Source organism: Prunus mume, linkage group LG7, assembly GCF_029339155.1.
Source record: "Prunus mume cultivar Tortuosa linkage group LG7, ASM2933915v1, whole genome shotgun sequence".
NCBI lineage: Eukaryota > Viridiplantae > Streptophyta > Magnoliopsida > Rosales > Rosaceae > Prunus > Prunus mume.
In genome coordinates this window covers 4,684,623-4,703,403 of record NC_142704.1, presented here as the reverse complement: position 1 = coordinate 4,703,403, position 18,781 = coordinate 4,684,623, and the positions used below count along the sequence as shown (strand labels likewise).

The following is an 18,781-nucleotide window of genomic DNA, read 5'->3' as shown; positions in this document are numbered from 1 at the left end:
TAAAGATTTGCATAAGAACTTTGATTAAAAGAATGATTATTTAGGGTGTTCGCATCATGAGCCTTGGCTTGTAGTTTTTCTTACATCTTTGTTCTTGCTACACATAAATGTGGGGAAGGTTTGGTTAACTACCTAAGGTAAATTATCATCTTTTTACAGAACTGATTTTGGGATTTCTTCAAATTAGTATAATAAGACATGGGATTTCCCACAAAAAAGATGCAATTCTATGTTATGAAAGAACTTGATGGCAGTGGCACGATCCATGACTACGTAAAATCCGAGGTGCATGAGTTACACTTGCCATAAGTTAGATGCATATTCTTTTCATTTCTTTCAACAAATAGATAGAAAAGAAGAACAAGAAAAGGTAATGAACCGCAACCTCCTAATGCATGTAGGCAAGAAAATCAATCAAAAGAGTCTCATTTTTTCCCCTTTGTGGATCTTCCTCAAAAGTTCAAACATTTAGATGTAAACCCCCATTGCTTGCTTGTCCACCTGTTGATCAAATCGAACTCATTCTAGGTATAAACACCATCTCCACTGGAGGTGGAGCCACTAATGCAGCCATTAGAGGATGTTGCTCTTGTGGAACTGGCAATGCCAAGGCACAAAGCTTCAGCCAATGGTCCACCAGGTGGTGAGCTCATACATGAAAGAGGGTTCATCCATTGAGACTTCAAATCTCCAACATTTTCCCTTTCAGAACCCAAAATTCCAAGACCCATTTGAGTATTGTCAGTTTCTTCATTGGTTTCATTCCCTCTAGACATTGATAGAGTAAGAGATGAAAAGGGTAGCTTCTGGTTTGAAGAAACATAGCCTCTGTTGCCAATTTCACCAATACTACTATCTCTCTCTGTTGTTGTGGACCATGCATCAATGAAATGCCTTGTTTGCTGTGTCTGATTGGAATTTAAGGCTCCTTCCAAATGAGCCAACTTGGGGCTCAGCAACAAGCCATATTGGTCATGGGAGGGCCTCTGAGTTTGCAGGCCTTGGCTCTCACCTGTATACTCTCTATACAAATTGAATGAGCTCTCATTTTCTTGCTTTGATACATCCACATCTGTATTGCACTTGGTGTAGCAGCTCTTTAAGCCTAACTTAAATTGCGTCATTTGCTCCCATTCTTGGTTTGAACCACCAGCAGTGGGAGCGGTGGGTGTTTCCCCCTTCATGAACCAACTCATAGACCTTCATGGTCAAAGACAAAAAGCACATTTATTACACAAAACAAAACAAAAAAGAAAACAAGAAACTAATATCCAAGTCCAAGATCCACATCACATTGACACATTCACTGGCAATGGATAAGAACAAGCAATAAAATAGAATAGAATTAATGCGTTTTGGTCCTAAGTTTCGGAGAGCATTGAAACTTGGATCCAAACCAAACCCACCTGGGCTGGGCATGTGATGGAACAGTAGAAGAGACCATGTTGGTAGAAAATGGAGTTGGCTGGTTGCTGTTATTGTTTTTGACAAAATTAGACCTCGGGCTTCTCATTCTAGTGGTGGTGGTGTTGTTGTTGTTGATGAAGTTGGGGTTTGATTCCACAGGCTTTCTTGAACGGGGCCGGTTCTTGTGAGCATGCCTCTCACAATATTTCTGATCAGGAGCTACATCTCTAGAGCACCTCCATTTTTTACCATCTGTTCTTTTACACCTCCATGGCTCAGGATCTGAGTTGCTAGAAAAACCCAACTCCAATGAACCTCTTACCACTAAAAACACAAAACCAGTAACAAGGAAAAGAGGAAAGGAATGTTCTTTAAAACAAAGGAACACAACATTGTTAAAAAAGACCAAAAGATGAACAAGAATGAAGAGCAGAAAGATTTACAATTTGGGTACAAGTGAGCCACATTTGATGGGTTCTTGGCAATGGGAACAAGCAAGTGTGGAGGGACAGGAGCAGAGGACATCATGTACCTGTAAATCATAGTCTGTCTCTCAAGCTCTTCCCTTTGAGCTGGGGTAAAAGGAAGCCTCATATTCACATTCACCATTCCACCTACTACATTAAAAACCCAACAAAAGACCAGAGAAATTGTTCAACAAATTTCTGTTCTTTATTATCTGTTGAAGAAATAAAAAAGATAGGAACTTTTACCTGAGGGACTGAAAGACAAGCTGTGATCAGAGTAAGGCTGCTGCAGAGACTTTGGCACCACAGAACCAAAATCAGAACCGACAGCATTGTATATATCACTGATACTACTAGTGACTGGGTTGCTTGTGTTACAAAACAAAGGTCCACTAGCACTATGCTCAAAAACCCCACAACCTTCTCCACCAAAACTACCTCCACTGCTAAGCAGAGGCTGCTCATGATGATCATGATGATGAGGCATCATCATCATCATCTTCTTACGAGGAAATGATTGGTGGGTTTTTTGCATCATCAAACCCAACCCAATATCACAGCACTCTGTTGTTTCTTCTGCTGTTCCCTTCTCTGAAGCCACAACAAACCCATTTCTCTTCCCCATGTTTATGTTCAAATTGAAAAATCAAAATAAAAAAGCAAACTTTCTCACTGCCCTCTTCAAGTTTCAACTCACAACCCCAAAGGGAAAAATCAGCCTTAATTACAACCCACGCTAGCTATGCCACTCTATTTACTCTGGCCCCCTCCTCTCTCTTCCTTCAACGACACTTCAACTCTCTCTCTCTCTCTCTCTCTCTCTTGTGTTGTGTTGTGTTGTGTTGTTGTTTCTTGTGGGTTTTGCTATGGTGTGGCGGTGCCGCCATTTTTAGCCATGCGCTTTGCTTTGCTTCCCAAGCTTCCAACATTAGTTCCTCTTATGAATATGGACAAAACTAGTACAAGCAGCTGGCAGCACAAGCTCTCTCTCTCTCTCTTTTTCTCTCTCCTCTTTCTCTAACACATTAGGCATAACGTTTACTTCACGTCAAATCTAACACTGTTGGCCTCTAAAAGTACTATATTATAGGAATCAATGTGTAGGATTGGACTTGATGTAGTCGAATAGTAATAAACAAATGTCTGATTGCTTTGACTTTTTGACTTCAGTGCAGAAGCAAGGCTTTCATTGGCTGTCTTTTTTGTACGAGGGACATGGCTGTGCATTCTGACCTGAGCTTGACCCTCACCTTAACTGACGCCGTTAACAATGTCAAGCCGCATTGGGAAGCTCTCTCAAGTGGGGCCCTCGAGGTTTCGTGTTGGGGTCTGGGGACCAAAGGGAAAAAGGCTGGTTGAGATGTTGATGCAGTAACCAATTCGTCACGTTGAAATGGGTTCCATCCACTTGGCATATTAATTTTGAGACCCCACAAATTTCAAACATGAATTAAGTTTGGGTTAAGAGAATGTTTATTTCTATACACTCTTGATGTGAATAATTAATATAGTTTGCTGAGTTTGGTTAAGTACCGATCTGCTATACATCTGGGGTGGAACCCAATCATGCATGTCTTTGTCTGTCTGATGTTTTGGAGAAGTTATTGAGCCAACAACTTATATAGCCACCCAAACTAGCCCAATTTGCTACATAATGCTTACTTAGGCAGACCAAGAACATGGCCAAGCCAAGCCTAATTTTAATCCCAGGGACATTTTGCAAGTGCCTGGCATTGATATAATCAATATTAGAGAATGAGAAATCGAATATAAGATCTTAGGTGTATAAATAAATACTTTTAACCACTTGAGTTACAAATTCTTTGCGTGCCTGACATATCTTAGAGCTGAATGAAGAGTGCAATTTTGTTTCCATGTCTTGATTGAGGTTTTTACTTCATTTGGGAAACATGATGAAATTCAAACTTCCAGATCTAGAACTTGTTTTACTTGCACTCTATCACTATATGCCATTTGCTTTTTGATTCACGGATGCCTCTCATTATTTTACACAGTAAGTTTTTCCTGATGTTGCCTGTAGACATAGGTAGGGGCAGGGCTGAAATATTGGTATGTCTTGGTTATTTGGATTGAGAACATCTAAATTCGAATTATGTTCTGATCTTGTATTAATCAGGCTTTAATCTTTCCCAATAGTTATGGACTAATCTTCCAGGGTGTAATATACCATCAAACACCCTCTTTGAGGAATGATTGCATTTTTCTAAGGTGGCAGCAAGTTCATGTTTTTAATCATATATTTTATAGCTTTTCTGCTGCCCAGAAGAATTTTTAATTGGATGGTAATCATTTCTAAAGACCAAAGAATCTTCCCCTTGGACCAAAATCTATCAAAGATCTTAGCCTCATGTGACACACTAAGATAGCAATATGTAATATCAAAACAGATTTGGAAACTGTTAGAATAGCTCTCCCTATTGTCTAATTTCCTCTTTGATAATCTCATATTCTCAAATGAGAGCTATGCAAAACCTCTGAATGGTCCAATTTCTCACTATAGGCCATGTCTGCAAAATATATTTTGGGTAGATCACATACCATATGTGGTCCATTCCTTGTAGATAAAGGTATGTGTGGTCCATTTTGGGAAAGAAAACCAACTGTTGCTATGCAAGCCTAATGCATTTCCAGTCTGCTAATCCTCTTAATCAACCTCTAAATTACTATAAACATCTGCATATATCTGTTTAACTTTAATTAACTATGTATTATCATGACTAAAAATGCACTCTCAAGTGGGATAAAAGTGAAGCATGTGCAGCAGTGCATGTGTTGTGTAGATGTCTTTAGAACTCAAAAGAATGCACACTCAACTCAAGTGGACTAAAAATGAAGCATGTGCATGTGCTTTCCAGAAGTCTAAAGTTCACAGATTTAGAATAAAGTCTGTACAATTTTTAGCCCTTGATCAGATCCAAATCAATACTTTTTTCTGGTTTCATACACTAAAATCCACATGAGCACAAAATCATACCTCTTTCAACAATCCACATAAGCAATGGATATAGAAAATACTATAGATTAAGAAAGAACAGAATGATTAAGAAACACAGAGAATTTGAACAGATCCTAGGAACTACTTGATCTTCAACTAATAATGAAACTATTGGATCTGATGGGGCTCTTTTGCTTCAGCAGAATTCTGAGCTGAGCCTTTTGACATTCCAGCTTTGTACCCCAATGCCTGCTTTTGGATCCAATTGGTCTGACCACTCTTGGGAATTCAACAAACCCTTTGATCCCTCTCTTTATGTGAGGATTTTCTGGTTCTGGTGAGGCTCTTTTCTGAATTGCTATTGATGAAAAACCACCGCTGTTGTCACTGCAAGCTGCCTTCTCACCCAAAAGCACTGACCTTGAAGTTGTAGCAGACACACTGGAAACATAGTCATTATTATGATCACCTGAAAAAGCAGAAGACTTTTCACCCAAAACCACCGAACTCATTGAGTCTCTTGAACAATCAACACCAATGTTTTTATCATTGCTAGCTGACTTTCCTGAAAAAATTGCAGCATTAACATCCTCACTCTTGTCTTTGATCTTGAAATGTGAATTCTCAGTGCTCTGCATTTGTTTACAACCCTCCAACTCAAACAGCTTCTCTTCAAATAGAATCCTCGCCTCGGCGAGCTTCATCTGAACTCTCTCTTCTCTCAGCACCTCAGCCATTCTAAGCATCTTTCTCTCCTCCTCTATCTCTTTCTTCATCCTACTAATCTCTGATTTCCCAAATGAAATCTCACTGGCAAGCTCTTCACACACCCTCTCAATCTCTTTTCTTCCCCTTCTCTCTTCACCTAACTCTTTGGCCAGCCTCTTGTTTGAAGACTCCAACTTCTTTCGTGCCTTGCGTTCATATTCGAGCTCAGATTTCAATTCTATGATCTGGGCTCGTGTGTAATCTATCTCAGACTCCATGACTGGCTTGAAGAACGTTAGATCCCAGAAAGTAGCAGCAAGCTTGCGAGCAGAGATAGGGAGGTGCAGGCAATGATGAACTTGTTGCTTGTTGCTGCTGCTACTGCTACTTTGGCATTGCTGTTGTTGTTGTTGTTGTTGGGGTTGATTTTGATGGCGGAGATGAGAATTATAAAATGGGTTTTCATAAAGTTTCCAGCTTGGGCAAGTGGAGGTGGTGATGGGCTCTATAGAATTAATGGTTTCATTTCTGCTAGTTTCTGGGCTACTAGTAGCAGAACTGGTCCTCATCATCATCTCCTCCATATCTTCTTCTTTTGTAAATGCTATGTGCTGGCTTTTCTTTTCTTTTGTGTGTAGTCTTTTTCCTTCTCAATCCCTTTGCTGCTTTCTTTTACCTTTCCCTTTTTCCTTCCAATGGGGACTTCCTCTGTCAAGAAAGCAAATGGGGTAGGCCCATTTGATCTTGGAGAACTTTGCTTTGGAGATGTGGATTCATTGCCAAAGAAAAAAAGAAGATAAAATCATAAGCTCACACTCATTAATACCATGTTGGAGGTGAGGTGGGTGACCTGGTCTCTCTCTCTCTCTCTCTCTCTCTCTGCTCCTTCTTAATGGTTTATGTTCAATTTCACCTCTCTTGGACCTGAAGTGACTCAAAATACTGGTGAAATGTAATGAGGCCACCAAAATGCCAGCCATTGGCTGTCCTATTGGTCAACACAATTCAATTAAGTTCATAGCATCAGTAAACTAACCGATCTGTCTCTTCTTTACCTAAAAGTTAAAAAAAGAAGAAGAAAAAAAACCCAATCTGTGGGTGTGTTCAACCTTAAAATGACAGCAACGTGGTAATGTTCAGTAGCAGATAGTTATTTCATCCCTTAATTTTTAAATTGATTTTGTGTAAATGAAGGTGGAATGTTCTACACGGTTAATGGCAATTGCTTTAGGCAATAATGGAGTTTCAATCATACACTAAATTGCTTTGTTGGTTGTCTGTTCGATGGGATTCTTTCCACAGGGCAAATTCATGAAATGAACTTTGGTCTTCAATCAACTTATATATCAAAGACTAACGGAGAAAGCTAACGGAGAAAGGACACTGTAGGCTAACATGGGGATTTTATTATTGCATGAATAGCTTCGTCTACTCATTCTACAAGCTCCACATGGTTGTCTCCCTTTGTGTTCCTTGTTTCCTTAATCCATGGCCCCCTCTCCTCCAATGGTTTGTAAGACTAACCAAATTATTTGATTGATTCCAACAATATCATTTAAATGACAAGATGGAATACTGACACAAAAATTACCCACCTTGGCCCAAAGTTTTAAACAAAAAAGAATAATGCTACGGATGATCATCTCGGGTTTAGGGTGCAACGGTTGACAACTACTTACACATGTTTGTAGCTCTCTCAGGTGTTTGTTGGCCTGTTGAGACTTTCACTATATAACATGACCATCAAATGCTGAAGAACAGACATGTGCTTGCACATGTACTGAGAAAGAATCGTAGAGAAGTTTGGATTAAGGAAGAATTTGCTTTATAATGGTTAGGAAAACACCCATGTTCCATTTTGTTTTCCTTAAAGCAATGAAATCCAAAGAGACACTCATATGCTCTACTTTTAGGATAATCACGTGTTATATTCCAAACATCAGATTATTTGCTCAATTATAACTTGTTATTTGGGCCCTTTTGGATTCATTTATCATTGGATCCTTCCTAATCCATGCCGGATTTTGGAACAACTTAACAAAGGGGCAGCTCTTTATACACCAATTGGGCTTTTGAGTTAAACCCATGTAATGAGGCCAGTTGGGCTTGTGTGTAGGCTATTTTCTAGGCTTCAAGATATTTTAACAACAATAACATCTTTGCTATAGTGTTGATTCTTGGTTATTGTGAGTTGGGTATATGTCAGTTGATTGAGCTTTTACCTCTACTTCATGTGGTTAGACGTTCTAAATTACTAGACACCCAATGAATATGTGTAGACTACCTCTACCAATCTCTTGTATTCAATTAAAAAAAAAGTGTTGATTTTTAAAGTTTGGACCCCAAATGATCTGTTCAATTGCTATATACGATTACCAACCAAATGGGTTACTTGTTTTGAGGAACATCATTGGTTAATTTCATGATTTTAAAGTTGAAATGAGCTTCCCCCTACTTTAATTCATCAAACTACAAACCATGAAGTTGGTTCATAAAGCTGATCATGCAACCTTGGTTATGGGCCTTATGACCCGTAAAGAAAAAACAAGCCGATCAATGAACACAGGTACTGTAAAAGCGGATCACCAAGATTCTTTATTGTCCCTTTGATTTTGTGTATCTCGTTTTCTTTTCTTTATTACATAAAGAGGTTTGAACTTAGAATTTCTGAAGAGATAGAACCTAAAAAAGAATGACACTAGAAATATTCCGATGGAAATGGTCAAGATCAGTGTGTATTGAAAGTTTCTACTTTTCATAGTCTACGAAGAGGTAACTTCTCTGAATTGATTGCACAAAGAAAAACGCTACTAGGTGATTTGACGGGTTGCTTAAGAAACATTGTTGAAGGTTGGAAATTGGGGGAGCTAAGCTAACGCATTAACATCACGCTTTGTCATTTGAGAGAGAAGGTTATTCAACAAAAGCCTTTAAAATTCAAAGTCAGCCTAGACAAAGAGGCAGGCGTGATTCTGGGCATTCAAAATTGATAGAATACTTGGTCTTATAGACAAGGGAGATTCACTATTATACCCAATATATGAGCCCAACTTATAAAAATACCCCATAAAATGGACTTTAGAAACACATCCAAAACCCATTTAGAACATAACAAAGAGGCTTTTAACTTCTTATAAATTACAAAACTGCCATCAATTTCTTAAAACAAGTTCAACTCCAAAATCTCATAAAAATACCCAAAACACTCAATAAAGCATCAAAGTAATTTAATCACAAATATTAAATTCAATAAGGCCAGCTGTCATTTTTTGGGTTCGTTTATAGAAATTCAATGGTGTAGGATTTATCTATAATATTAGTGCTAAGAATGGGTATATCACTAAATATCTTTATAGGGGGTTATAAAAGAAAACTAATAATACTACGAAAATGCAATCCCATAACAAAACCCTTGACCGAAGTTATAATCATAAAATGGCAAGGCAACTCAAGGACTAAAGGATCCCAAAGAAATCAAAACTCAGCCAACTAAAGAAATTAGAACGGAGACAGTCGTGGACGGTGAAATCTGATTGTTGCAAAACATGACAATAGAGGTGGAATGGTACCACACCCTCGTGTTCGATATTACGCATATCAGAAACACTCTTCAAAGATATTAGAACATAAATCAGGACTGATTAATGTTATGACATCATAAAATTGAATAGTAAGACGGGATGAAGCATGCCATCTGATAGCTTTGTACCTTCAAATGTAAGCATCCCTCAAATAATTTATACTGATACACTCCAACATACAGACAACTAATTAAGCAACCCCTCCTCAACCAAAAAGGAAAAGGAAAAAAGGAAAAAGAAAGCACTACTAGGCTACTAGCAATGGAGAGCAACCCAGAACATACATTGCTTCATCCACCCTGCATAAATATTCCATTTGGCTAGCATAACATTTTATATCATGCATGAACCTAAAAAACAGCGAGTTTGGTGTCATGGCCAGGTAACAACAACAGTCCACTGTTCTAATTCCTATTTGGTACATGAAAAATCATGACCCTTTCCATCTCTCTGTTTTCTAATACTCCCTCCGGCCACATGAAAACCACAATACTTCGAATGAAACAATTCAAAAATCATTTTAGATAGCTTCACCATGAACCAAATTAATGTGGAATCAAAGGGCTTTATAAAAGTAAAATTTGAAACAGAAGGTGGATGCACACACTTTATGCAAAAAAAATTAATCCAAACATTATCTTTCAGTACTTACACATATTCTTCAATTCACAGAAAAATTCATGAGGGTGTGACATTATCCTACTAAGTACTAACTCCAATTATAACAAAAGGTCAACATGACACAAAGAAAACACAAAATATACCCCATTGTAATTGTTGAAACTCTACCTCGACGTCTTCCCAATTGGATTACAGAGCACAATCTTCATTCCTCTCTACGCTAAATCACAATTCGAACTCATCCTCAAGCTTCAGCTGCTCGGCTGCAGCCTCTTCCTCCTCATCATCAATCACAAAGTACGGGTTGTGCGCCTCCGGCTTGAACTTGTACCCGGTAAACATGTAGAAAGCAAGCGTGGCCAACTCTGCGGCAACCACACTGGTCCAAAGGTACCGGTATGAAGTGATAGTCTCCAATGCATAAACTACAACCCGTGTAAAGTAAATGTAGCATATAACCACAATGTAGTACTGCCTGAACAAAGTCAACTTCATCAAATTCACAGCAGCTTTGCCATCAGTCCTAGCAGCCTCACGCAAGTTCTTAATAGACCACACAATCGGAAACAAGACAGCACAGCAACAAACAACATCTACAAGCAAAAACACCTGCTTCCAAGTAACCCAATCATGCCCAAAAGGCCCAGTCTCGTCAATCACAACCTGGGCAATGTTGGCTACGACCTGAAGCGGAATCACAATCATCAAAACCTTCTTCTCCTTGTCTTGCAGAAAGGGTTTCAAAAACGACCACCCAGTTCCAATCAGAACGATGAGAGTGAACAACATGACACCCTTTAAGAAGCTGAAGATGTAGAACAACACATCCCAGCCATGAGCGCTACCAGTGCGCTTGATATACGACTTGTCCTCAGCCTCACAGAGCAAGTTGAAAGTTTTGAGAATTATAACAGCGAGCATAAAGAAATGGATTCCAAAAACGGTAAGTCGTTTCTTATAGAGCACGAAGATCCACAAACCGGCAAGAGCAGCGTAGACTAAAGAGAAGAAGAAGTAAACCCTAGGGAGAATTGTTTTACCGGCGGAGAGATAATCGCGGCGGTTTTCCTTCCCTTCGAGGTTGTACATCGCCGATTTGACGTCCATGGAGACCTTGACCTGCTGAAGGCAGTTGGCGAAGAGAAGCATGTACTGATCGGCGTCGGTCTCGGAGAAGACGGTGGAGAATTCACGGCCGCCTTTAAGAGAGTCGAAGGTGTAGACGCGCTTGACGAGGTTCGAATCTAGCGCGCACCGTACATCGCCTTCTTCGAGCTGCTGGGAGACATGGATCAAGGAGTCTCGGGTACAGAGAAAGAACCCGACTTTGGAGAGGTCCGGATTCGGGTTGGGTTGATCCGAGAGGGCGATTTTGGAGACGTTGAGCTCGAGGCGGCCTTTGTGGGTGAATCCGAACTCGTCGAAGGGGATGATGGGTCGCCAGTCGGATCGGACAGAGGAGGACCGGATCTCGGCGGAGCAGAGAGAGAAGAAGGTGGTGAGGAGAGAGAGGAGGAGGATGGGGAAGGGGCGAGGAGCGAACGACATCGTTTTGGGGTCTGGAATTTGGGGCAAAACGATCAGATCTGTCGCTGCAACTCTCTCTCTCTCTCTCTCTTTGAGTTTATTGCTGAGATTTATTCGTCGATGGAGAAGAAGAAGAAGAAGAAGATGAAGATTTTGGATGTTTCGTTGTAACTACCGACTGCCCAACTCGCGGATATAAAAATGGGGAAATGACCATTTTGTTTCTTGTTCTGTTTTCTCTTTCTTTCTTTTGCCCTTTATTTATTTATTTATTAATTTATGCCTTTTATTGAGATTACGGATTTGGGCTCGGATTTTTGAGTAATTACGTGGTTGCCTTATTCGTTGTGATTTATTTTCCATAAATTTTTAAGCTGAAGATTTGTTTTCATAAGCAGATGGATTCATAAGGGAACGATTAGATTTCTTCTGGTTTTATCGAATATATGTTTTATATAGATCACTTGATGCATATGTTAACTTTAGATTCATTTCACTTCATCATTAACACCATTCCCTAATCTAATTATTCATTTCTAGAAATTTTTTTATATTAATTAATTTTCCATAATTCATACAGGTTACTAGATGCGTTTTTAAATTCATGACATTCGGGTTACCAAATCGTAGACTGTTTTTAAGTAGGGGTTGATTAGGGTTATAAACTCAATTTAGCGGTGATAATATAAAAATCATAAAGTCATAAATGACAATAAAAATTATCGACCCACGCTTCATTTGGTGACTCTAAAAAGATGATTTGATGTTCTACTCTTCAAAATTAAGTTTCTTTCATATTGTTTTATACCTCTAGTGATTAGAGTAGAGTGAGAGTAAGTTTAAGAGCTTAAAAAAATGATGCTTGGGATGTAGACTTTCAAATAGTCATTTATATATAAAGGCAAACTAGTCTTTTCATATTTAATTTTTTGGGAGTGCTCTCAATCCAATTGTAAATTAAGAACATTTTCCAACATACACTTTAAACTATGTGCCACAGCTCATGGAAATGCCAATGGCACAACATTTGGACCCTGATTTGCCCTCTAAACAACTAATTAACATGATACTAAAGTTTCACCTTTCAATCTGCTATTCATACAGCTCTTCACTTGTCTCCAAATCCACTTTCCTCTAAATTTTTTTAACTTTAGAGGTTGATAGAAGTTGGAGCTAATTTGGGTTGGTGTTGGCAGAGAAGAAAGCAAGAGCCCCAACAATTGGTGCATTGATGTAAGTGGCTGGCTCAGATTGCTGATAGTTGTTCCTGTCATCAGAGAAGCTGTCTTTGCTATCAGGTCCACCAACAATGGCTCCAACAAGCACATTTGGGTTGGGTGATCCAGAATTCAGATATTGAAATCCATTGTTGCAGCTAATGCGCTCTGGGTGTTCATGCACAGATGGCAGAGAAGAGCCTCTGTGGTGTATGTGTAGTGGGTATTTCTTCCCAAACCCTACCATGTATGAAATCTTTGCTGGGTTGTCACCAAGTATGTAGTCAACCTGCTTCTTTGCCTCTGAGATTAGGGCTTCTGCTGTGACCTTTGAGGAGCCACATGTGGCCACTCCTCCATTTGTTCTAAGATACTTTGCATATGTGAGTAGGAGGAGTGTTGTGGAAGTAACATACTGGAGATTGCTCTCACTTGCTTTGTAGAGAAGTCCTCCTGTAAACCATTTCGATTAAATGTGGAACGACGTAGTTTTGGATGTAAGCACAATATCAGCGTGAAAAGGTAAAAGGGTAGGTTACCAGGGGTATATTGGGCCTGGAAATTAGATGTTCCAGGAAGTAAGGAGCATATGTAGTTGTCTGAATGTGCTTTGTATAACTGGAATTCCTCATTGTTTTTCTCTAGAAAGTTCTGTACCAAAATCCAAATAATTATAAGTAATTTGACCTGTTAAGATTTTTCTGGTGTGACTATGAGAACAAAATAAACCTTGGAAAGAAGGACTTTTGTTCCAGGTCTCTTGTCATCCCAACTAAAGGAGAAACCATCATCATCTGCACCCAAGATGTGGCCATTGGACTTGATGTAAGCCAAGTATGAACTGTTCTGAGAGGCTCTATGGATCCATGAAGCACCCCACAGAAGCTCATCCTAATCAGAACAATTGGGATCAGTAGGAACCTTTAATGGATTAAAACAAAGGAAATTAGAAGCAAATTATGTTATGCCTTTGGCTTACATGGTATCCTGAGTATGAGCAGTAAAAAGGGCAGACCACTGAGCCTATAGAGTCACTGTAAGAACCTCTGTACCTGTCTGCAAAATCAAACACCTGCATGATGATCAAAATTCAAAATTAACTTCCTTGTAAATAATGAAGTGGTGTTAATTGGAAAAACTGTTAAAAAATGAATTAACTTTTGTGTTAGGTGTTTACTTTCATGGCTGTGTGAAGCAATTTTCCAGAGTAAGAAGGGTCAGAGTCTTTGAACACCATGGAAGCTGCAGCCAATGCAGCAGCAGTCTCTGCTGCTACATCTGATCCTGGATTTTGAGCTGACACCTTGTACACATTGCGCGGCGTATCCATATCTTCAGGCCTCTCCCAGCACTGGTGGTCCGCGTTTGGATCTGCCACCTGCACCACCAAAACATGTGACTCTCAGGACTTCTCTTCAGCTTGAAAACAAATGTCATTAATAATAGTCATTTTTCTCTAGCTCTCATTTTTGTGTAACCAATTTATAATTTTGTTTCTCTCACTTGGACATATAAGGCTCCAGGGGTTGAAGTGGCTGCTTTTAGAAGATAATCTGTGCTCCAACGTATGGCATCCTTGGCATTCTCAATCTGGTTATGCATTCGAGTCACCAAACTCAATGACACTCCATGCAAGTAATGTGGTTGTGAAGGCCATTGGCAGGCCAAACTTGACATTATCTCCAGCATCATAGTAGCCCCCTACTAGGTCCACCTGAAAAATTCAAGTCACACCCAAGTAACACCTTAGACCTTAGTATCATTTTATATTGTAAAATGACAAAATATACAGTAGTTGAAAAAAATTAAATTAATTAGTACATGGTATGAGGAGCCATCAGACAAGCCAGAATTTGCCCTCCAAGTGGCACGCTGGTTCGCCGGCAATTTCCCGGACCTCTGGCCCTCAAAGAAGAGGATGGACTTCTCAAGAGCATCTGAGTAGTCTTGAGGAGTGAAGGCAGAGCAGCATAAACTGAGCAAACAAAGTGTTAAGCCTAGAACTTGTGTCACTAAAGAAAATGTGGCAGCATAAGCCATTATATAACCAATTTCTTCCTCAATCCTAAGCCTCTTCCGTGCTATAGCAGCAGAGACCTAATTAAGATAAGGTGGTGGGTTTGAAATGTGTTGAGGCACAATACTTCAATTTATAGGCAGTGAGAAAGAAGAAGGAAGTTGGTTTGTTCGGTTGGTCGTTGAGAGAGAGAGAGAGAGAGAGAGAGTGTCATGCTTGTCACGGGATCAAATGCGCCAAAATGGGACATTAGGGTTCTGAGGATAAAACACATAATGATACAAAGTTGCAAACTTTATCCTGTGCTATTGGATATTATGAAAACTGAAGAGTCAGAAAACAGAGACAAAAAGACGCAAAACAGAGCATAATCTTCACATGGTTCCAAAAAAACTTTATTAAAAAACTTCTGTTTCTATTCTTCATGAGTGTTGCAATCTGCACACAGAGAAGCGCTTAGTACTGTTAAATCATGCCAAAAGTCTTGAACAAAAAGCGAAATTTACGTGAAGCCAAATTGGGTTCAAATTAGAGGCATGGTTGGACTTTGGATGCCACAATTTAAGGCGTGTGATGGAGGTTGTAGAAGAAAATGTGATTTGTCTGTAGCAGCAAAGTCACGGATTGTTTGAATGGATGGATAAAGCAAATCACATGGGCCGCCAAAGCTAAAAAAAAGTTTGAAGGATTTAAAATGAGGAAGAAGAAGAAGGCAAAAAGGAAAAAGAGGTGGTGGGTTTTTTCCAACTTGCATGAGCGGTTTTATTAGTTAAAGGCGCTAATGCTGTAGCCATAAATTCCACCTATCATGTGATTGGGACTTACAGTGACGTCCTAGAATCTCACATTTTTGGTCAAGAGTTTTATATTTTATTTTATTTTAGGGTTGGAAAAGCACCAAATGATTTGATGATCGCATCGTAGAGCACAAATTAAGGGGTTTTTGAGTTTGCTTGTTTTCTGGGACTCTCAGATTTCCCCAACATTTTCAAAGGAATGAAAGGAACATCAATATGGCAATGACAGATTTTGCCAATTGCAAGAGCTAAAACCTAATCCCTTTTTTCATGTGCCCAATAGTGAAAGCCTGAAAGGCAGGCTGAATTTCAGCAGCATCAAGTGCTTGCATATTTCCTGCAGTTGAGCTACAAACTCAGCAACCTTGCCAAATTTTTGCATCAGAAACTTTATATCAAGCGCAGGGCAGGTCATCGTATCTATTTCGCTTATTTTACCATGTAGCTTGATTTCCGACCTCTTGGAGGAGGTATGATGGCCTCGAAAGTATATGCAAAATGAATGAACTTGTTGTCAAACATGTGACTTTATTGAAGGTTTCTCAATTCACAGGACCACTTGATAAAACCTCAGGGAGAGGAGAAGATAATCTCTCTTCCATACACCATAAAAAGCAAACGAAAACTCAAATTCAGTCTATTAGACACATTGTTGGTTCCTAGGTTCTCCAAAATGAGATATGACCTAGGGCTTATAAAGAGTGATATATTGTCTTTAATTTTACAAACAAATTCTCTCTTCTGTCATGAGAAATAAATTTTCAGCCTAATAGGCATATGGTAACTTCCACTTTCGCCATGTTCAACATGCATAAAACATATGTACTGCAGTTGAACTGTAAGATGGATGTGACATATGAACTTGAAATCTGTACTTGAACTATGAATAACGGAGGAGTATCTTTCAAGCTTGTAATTTTGGACAGACACTGGAGCTGGGAGTTGCAATGGAACCTGCAGATAAACGCATAGCTAGAAATCATTAATATACATCTCCATTGATCACATAATATACAAGCTCTACAAACTTACATATATCAGTAAAACATGGTTGTTTGGACACTGGATCCTCTTCAAATGGTGGTGGAACTTGGCCATACACCATTTCACAACTCATATCTTCAAAATCTGAGCATAGAAAGAATGGGGATAAGACAAGAAGTACAAGTTTATTAATATAACTACTGCACAAGGAAATCCAATTCAGAAAGCTCTGTTTTCTACTTGGAATATGTTTGATCAAACTTATATAAGAATTCCAGCCTTAAAGTCTGATTTTTGTGCATAATTAAACCAAGATAATGAAACATACTTGGAATCATGGTTAAGGGAAGCCCAAATTCATTGGTGAAGAAATCTTGAGTAGGAAACTTGCACATATTCACACACATTCCAACACACCCACTGTTCTCCAGGTACCTAGATCAGGAAGAATGCAAAAGTTAGAAAATTAGTGATTGGCTGTGTTTTCAGTCATGTCATCTATCAAAATTGTTTCCATTTAAGAACCCTACATCATGGAGTTTTATCTTTGCAGCTCCTCGAAAGGAAATTTCTTTATGTATGTTAACTTGACAAATTCATATTCAATTTGGACATCATGAAATATAGATCCCACCTGCATTTCTTTATATGGACTCCACTTCTTTGCTTCACCCCATTTATCTCAACTTCTACAACCTGGTGGATGCCCATAAATTAGTGTATCACAACAATTAAGTCCAAAAGGAAGCTACAAATGAAACATCATATTTAGCTTGCACAACAGAAAAACCAAATAATTTCAGATATTTGACATTGACCAAAACCAAATTAATCTTTTAAAAGGTTGAAAAGATGAGCAATTTCTAATTTTGTGACAAAGCACCACTCATGCTATACAGTATAGACTCTATCTTGCTATAGCTAAGAGGAGTAAAAGTATAATTACCTCAGAAGGCCCAACCAACCAGTGGAAGAAAGGCACTGTTAATGCAGCATTGAATTCAGCTGCCCACTTTGTTGGTGGAAACAATTTCCTAAACTGCAAAGATAACAAGTCAAATAACTATTCAATTCATCCATACAACAGACAAACCAAACCCCCATCCCTTCATGTGCTACAAAATTATAACCAATTGCCAACAAATTAACCACTAAGACCAAACATTAGAGAAGTGAGAATTAATGGTCAATTATTATCCACCTGAGCAGGCGCACCTGGAGGCAGCATAGACAAGAGCACCTCTCGAACTACTTGCTGCTGCTGAACTCTAGACCTCCCCTGCATCACTCTCTTAGACACATCCACAAAGCTCTCATAGTCATATTCCCACCATGCCTTCTCCTTAGTCTCAGTCCTGGCCTTCGCTGGAGATGCAAACTTCTTCATTTTGCGAGCAAACAGTGTCATAAATCCCTTCTCAAAAAACCCATCATTGTACTTGGTCTTTTGTCCCATGGGAGCTGGCTCTCCTGATGGCTCTGCAATCCCACATCGGATGGGATAACCAGTACTGCCCGGTCTACATAATAACATGTGTTTAGGGGTAGAAAATTGGACAGGTTGAAGGCTTAGAACCACCATGAAATCAATCACTATAATTCTGGTGCAAAGAAAACAAAGAAGAAAAAGGGATATAAATGCTCAGCTGGGTGTCTTCTTTAGTATGTATGCAAAGAGCTGAGAAATACAAATGCAACAACACAAAATGCATGACACAGAGTTTAATGGGGATGGTTTTGTTCATACAACATACCTGAACAACTTACCAAATGCTAGCTAAAGGGTATATGATTGGTTGAGTTTTGCTTTGTTTGCTTAGAAATAATTATGACCACACGTGCCTTTCTTGGAAGAGATTTACTGGCTCTATCTATTCCATTACTATTCATTGGTTCCTCTAAATTATGAAATTATGAGAAAATCCCAGTTCACCATTATCTATTTTAATTGGTTTATTATTATCAAACTTTGTAGATTCAATGAAGACATGTAGACTGAGAACTGAATGGCTGGTCCCAGTTTTCTGAGGTTCTGGAAAGCCTGTGAGGTTGATATTGAATAAGCTTTAAGTCATGGTGGGGTGGATTTGAGGCTAAGGCAAATGCCACGCTTGTTGACTGTAATCTTTAGACATTGGCAGATAAGATTTTCAGAATCTACTTTGCTTTATATTTTGCATCTACTGGCTGGCAGGGCCTTGGCCCAAGCAAGTTCATAATATTTGGAAAAATAATCTGTATCATTTGCAGTCCCAGGCCCAATATGAGATTAAAAAGCCTTTATTTGGCTCCATAGAAGTTTAATCAATAATGACATTGTTTAGGAAATAATTCACTAGTGTAGTTATTTGGTTCGAGTTCTAGCATCCGTGTATTGTGTGTGAGTTTAATATGCTATCACCCATCTCAATAAAAGAGGTCTTTAAAAAAAAAAAGGCCTTGTTTGAAAATTTACTTATGCACATGCTTTGTTGATGGGTCTTGTAACCAATATTGAAT

General features: G+C 39.0%; 5 protein-coding genes across 11 annotated transcripts; all 5 read right to left on the bottom strand.

The window, feature by feature from the left end:
* Positions 1-204: 204 nt before the first annotated feature.
* LOC103337871 (growth-regulating factor 8) lies at positions 205-2,708 on the bottom strand. Of its 2 annotated transcripts, none has more exons than XM_089055608.1 (4): positions 2,121-2,708; positions 1,851-2,024; positions 1,407-1,731; positions 205-1,200 (listed from the first exon to the last, which is right to left on the bottom strand). In XM_089055608.1, the coding sequence occupies exons 1-4, from the start codon at positions 2,497-2,499 to the stop codon at positions 525-527; spliced, it is 1,554 nt and encodes a 517-aa protein (XP_088911734.1). In that variant the 5' UTR covers positions 2,500-2,708; the 3' UTR covers positions 205-524. The 2 variants fall into 2 exon arrangements, with proteins under 2 accessions (XP_088911734.1, XP_008239263.2); XM_008241041.2 differs by having other exon boundaries at positions 1,851-2,021.
* A 2,081-nt stretch (positions 2,709-4,789) lies between these two features.
* Positions 4,790-6,461, bottom strand: BLT (branchless trichome). The gene has a single exon (XM_008241040.2). It carries the CDS (start codon positions 6,120-6,122, stop codon positions 4,983-4,985), a length of 1,140 nt encoding a protein of 379 aa, XP_008239262.2. The 5' UTR covers positions 6,123-6,461; the 3' UTR covers positions 4,790-4,982.
* Positions 6,462-9,726: 3,265 nt separating this feature from the next.
* LOC103337869 (Lung seven transmembrane receptor family protein) lies at positions 9,727-11,510 on the bottom strand. Its single transcript, XM_008241039.3, has one exon. It carries the CDS (start codon positions 11,286-11,288, stop codon positions 9,966-9,968), a length of 1,323 nt encoding a protein of 440 aa, XP_008239261.2. The 5' UTR covers positions 11,289-11,510; the 3' UTR covers positions 9,727-9,965.
* A 627-nt stretch (positions 11,511-12,137) lies between these two features.
* LOC103337868 (endoglucanase CX) lies at positions 12,138-14,446 on the bottom strand. Of its 2 annotated transcripts, XM_008241037.2 has the most exons (7): positions 14,306-14,446; positions 13,988-14,198; positions 13,662-13,862; positions 13,464-13,556; positions 13,214-13,375; positions 13,024-13,135; positions 12,138-12,937 (listed from the first exon to the last, which is right to left on the bottom strand). In XM_008241037.2, the coding sequence occupies exons 2-7, from the start codon at positions 14,174-14,176 to the stop codon at positions 12,441-12,443; spliced, it is 1,254 nt and encodes a 417-aa protein (XP_008239259.2). In that variant the 5' UTR covers positions 14,177-14,198; positions 14,306-14,446; the 3' UTR covers positions 12,138-12,440. The 2 variants fall into 2 exon arrangements, with proteins under 2 accessions (XP_008239259.2, XP_088898212.1); XM_089042086.1 differs by lacking the exons at positions 13,988-14,198; positions 14,306-14,446.
* Positions 14,447-15,806: 1,360 nt separating this feature from the next.
* LOC103337867 (beta-carotene isomerase D27) lies at positions 15,807-18,381 on the bottom strand. 5 transcript variants are annotated; one of them, XM_008241036.3, is made up of 7 exons: positions 18,037-18,381; positions 17,484-17,883; positions 17,229-17,321; positions 16,917-16,978; positions 16,611-16,717; positions 16,331-16,426; positions 15,807-16,252 (listed from the first exon to the last, which is right to left on the bottom strand). In XM_008241036.3, exons 2-7 carry the CDS (start codon positions 17,862-17,864, stop codon positions 16,203-16,205), a joined length of 789 nt encoding a protein of 262 aa, XP_008239258.1. In that variant the 5' UTR covers positions 17,865-17,883; positions 18,037-18,381; the 3' UTR covers positions 15,807-16,202. The 5 variants fall into 5 exon arrangements, with proteins under 5 accessions (XP_008239258.1, XP_016651259.1, XP_088898214.1 ...); XM_016795773.2 differs by having other exon boundaries at positions 18,050-18,381; XM_089042088.1 differs by having other exon boundaries at positions 17,484-17,802; positions 18,037-18,373.
* Between the last annotated feature and the right edge of the window lie 400 nt (positions 18,382-18,781).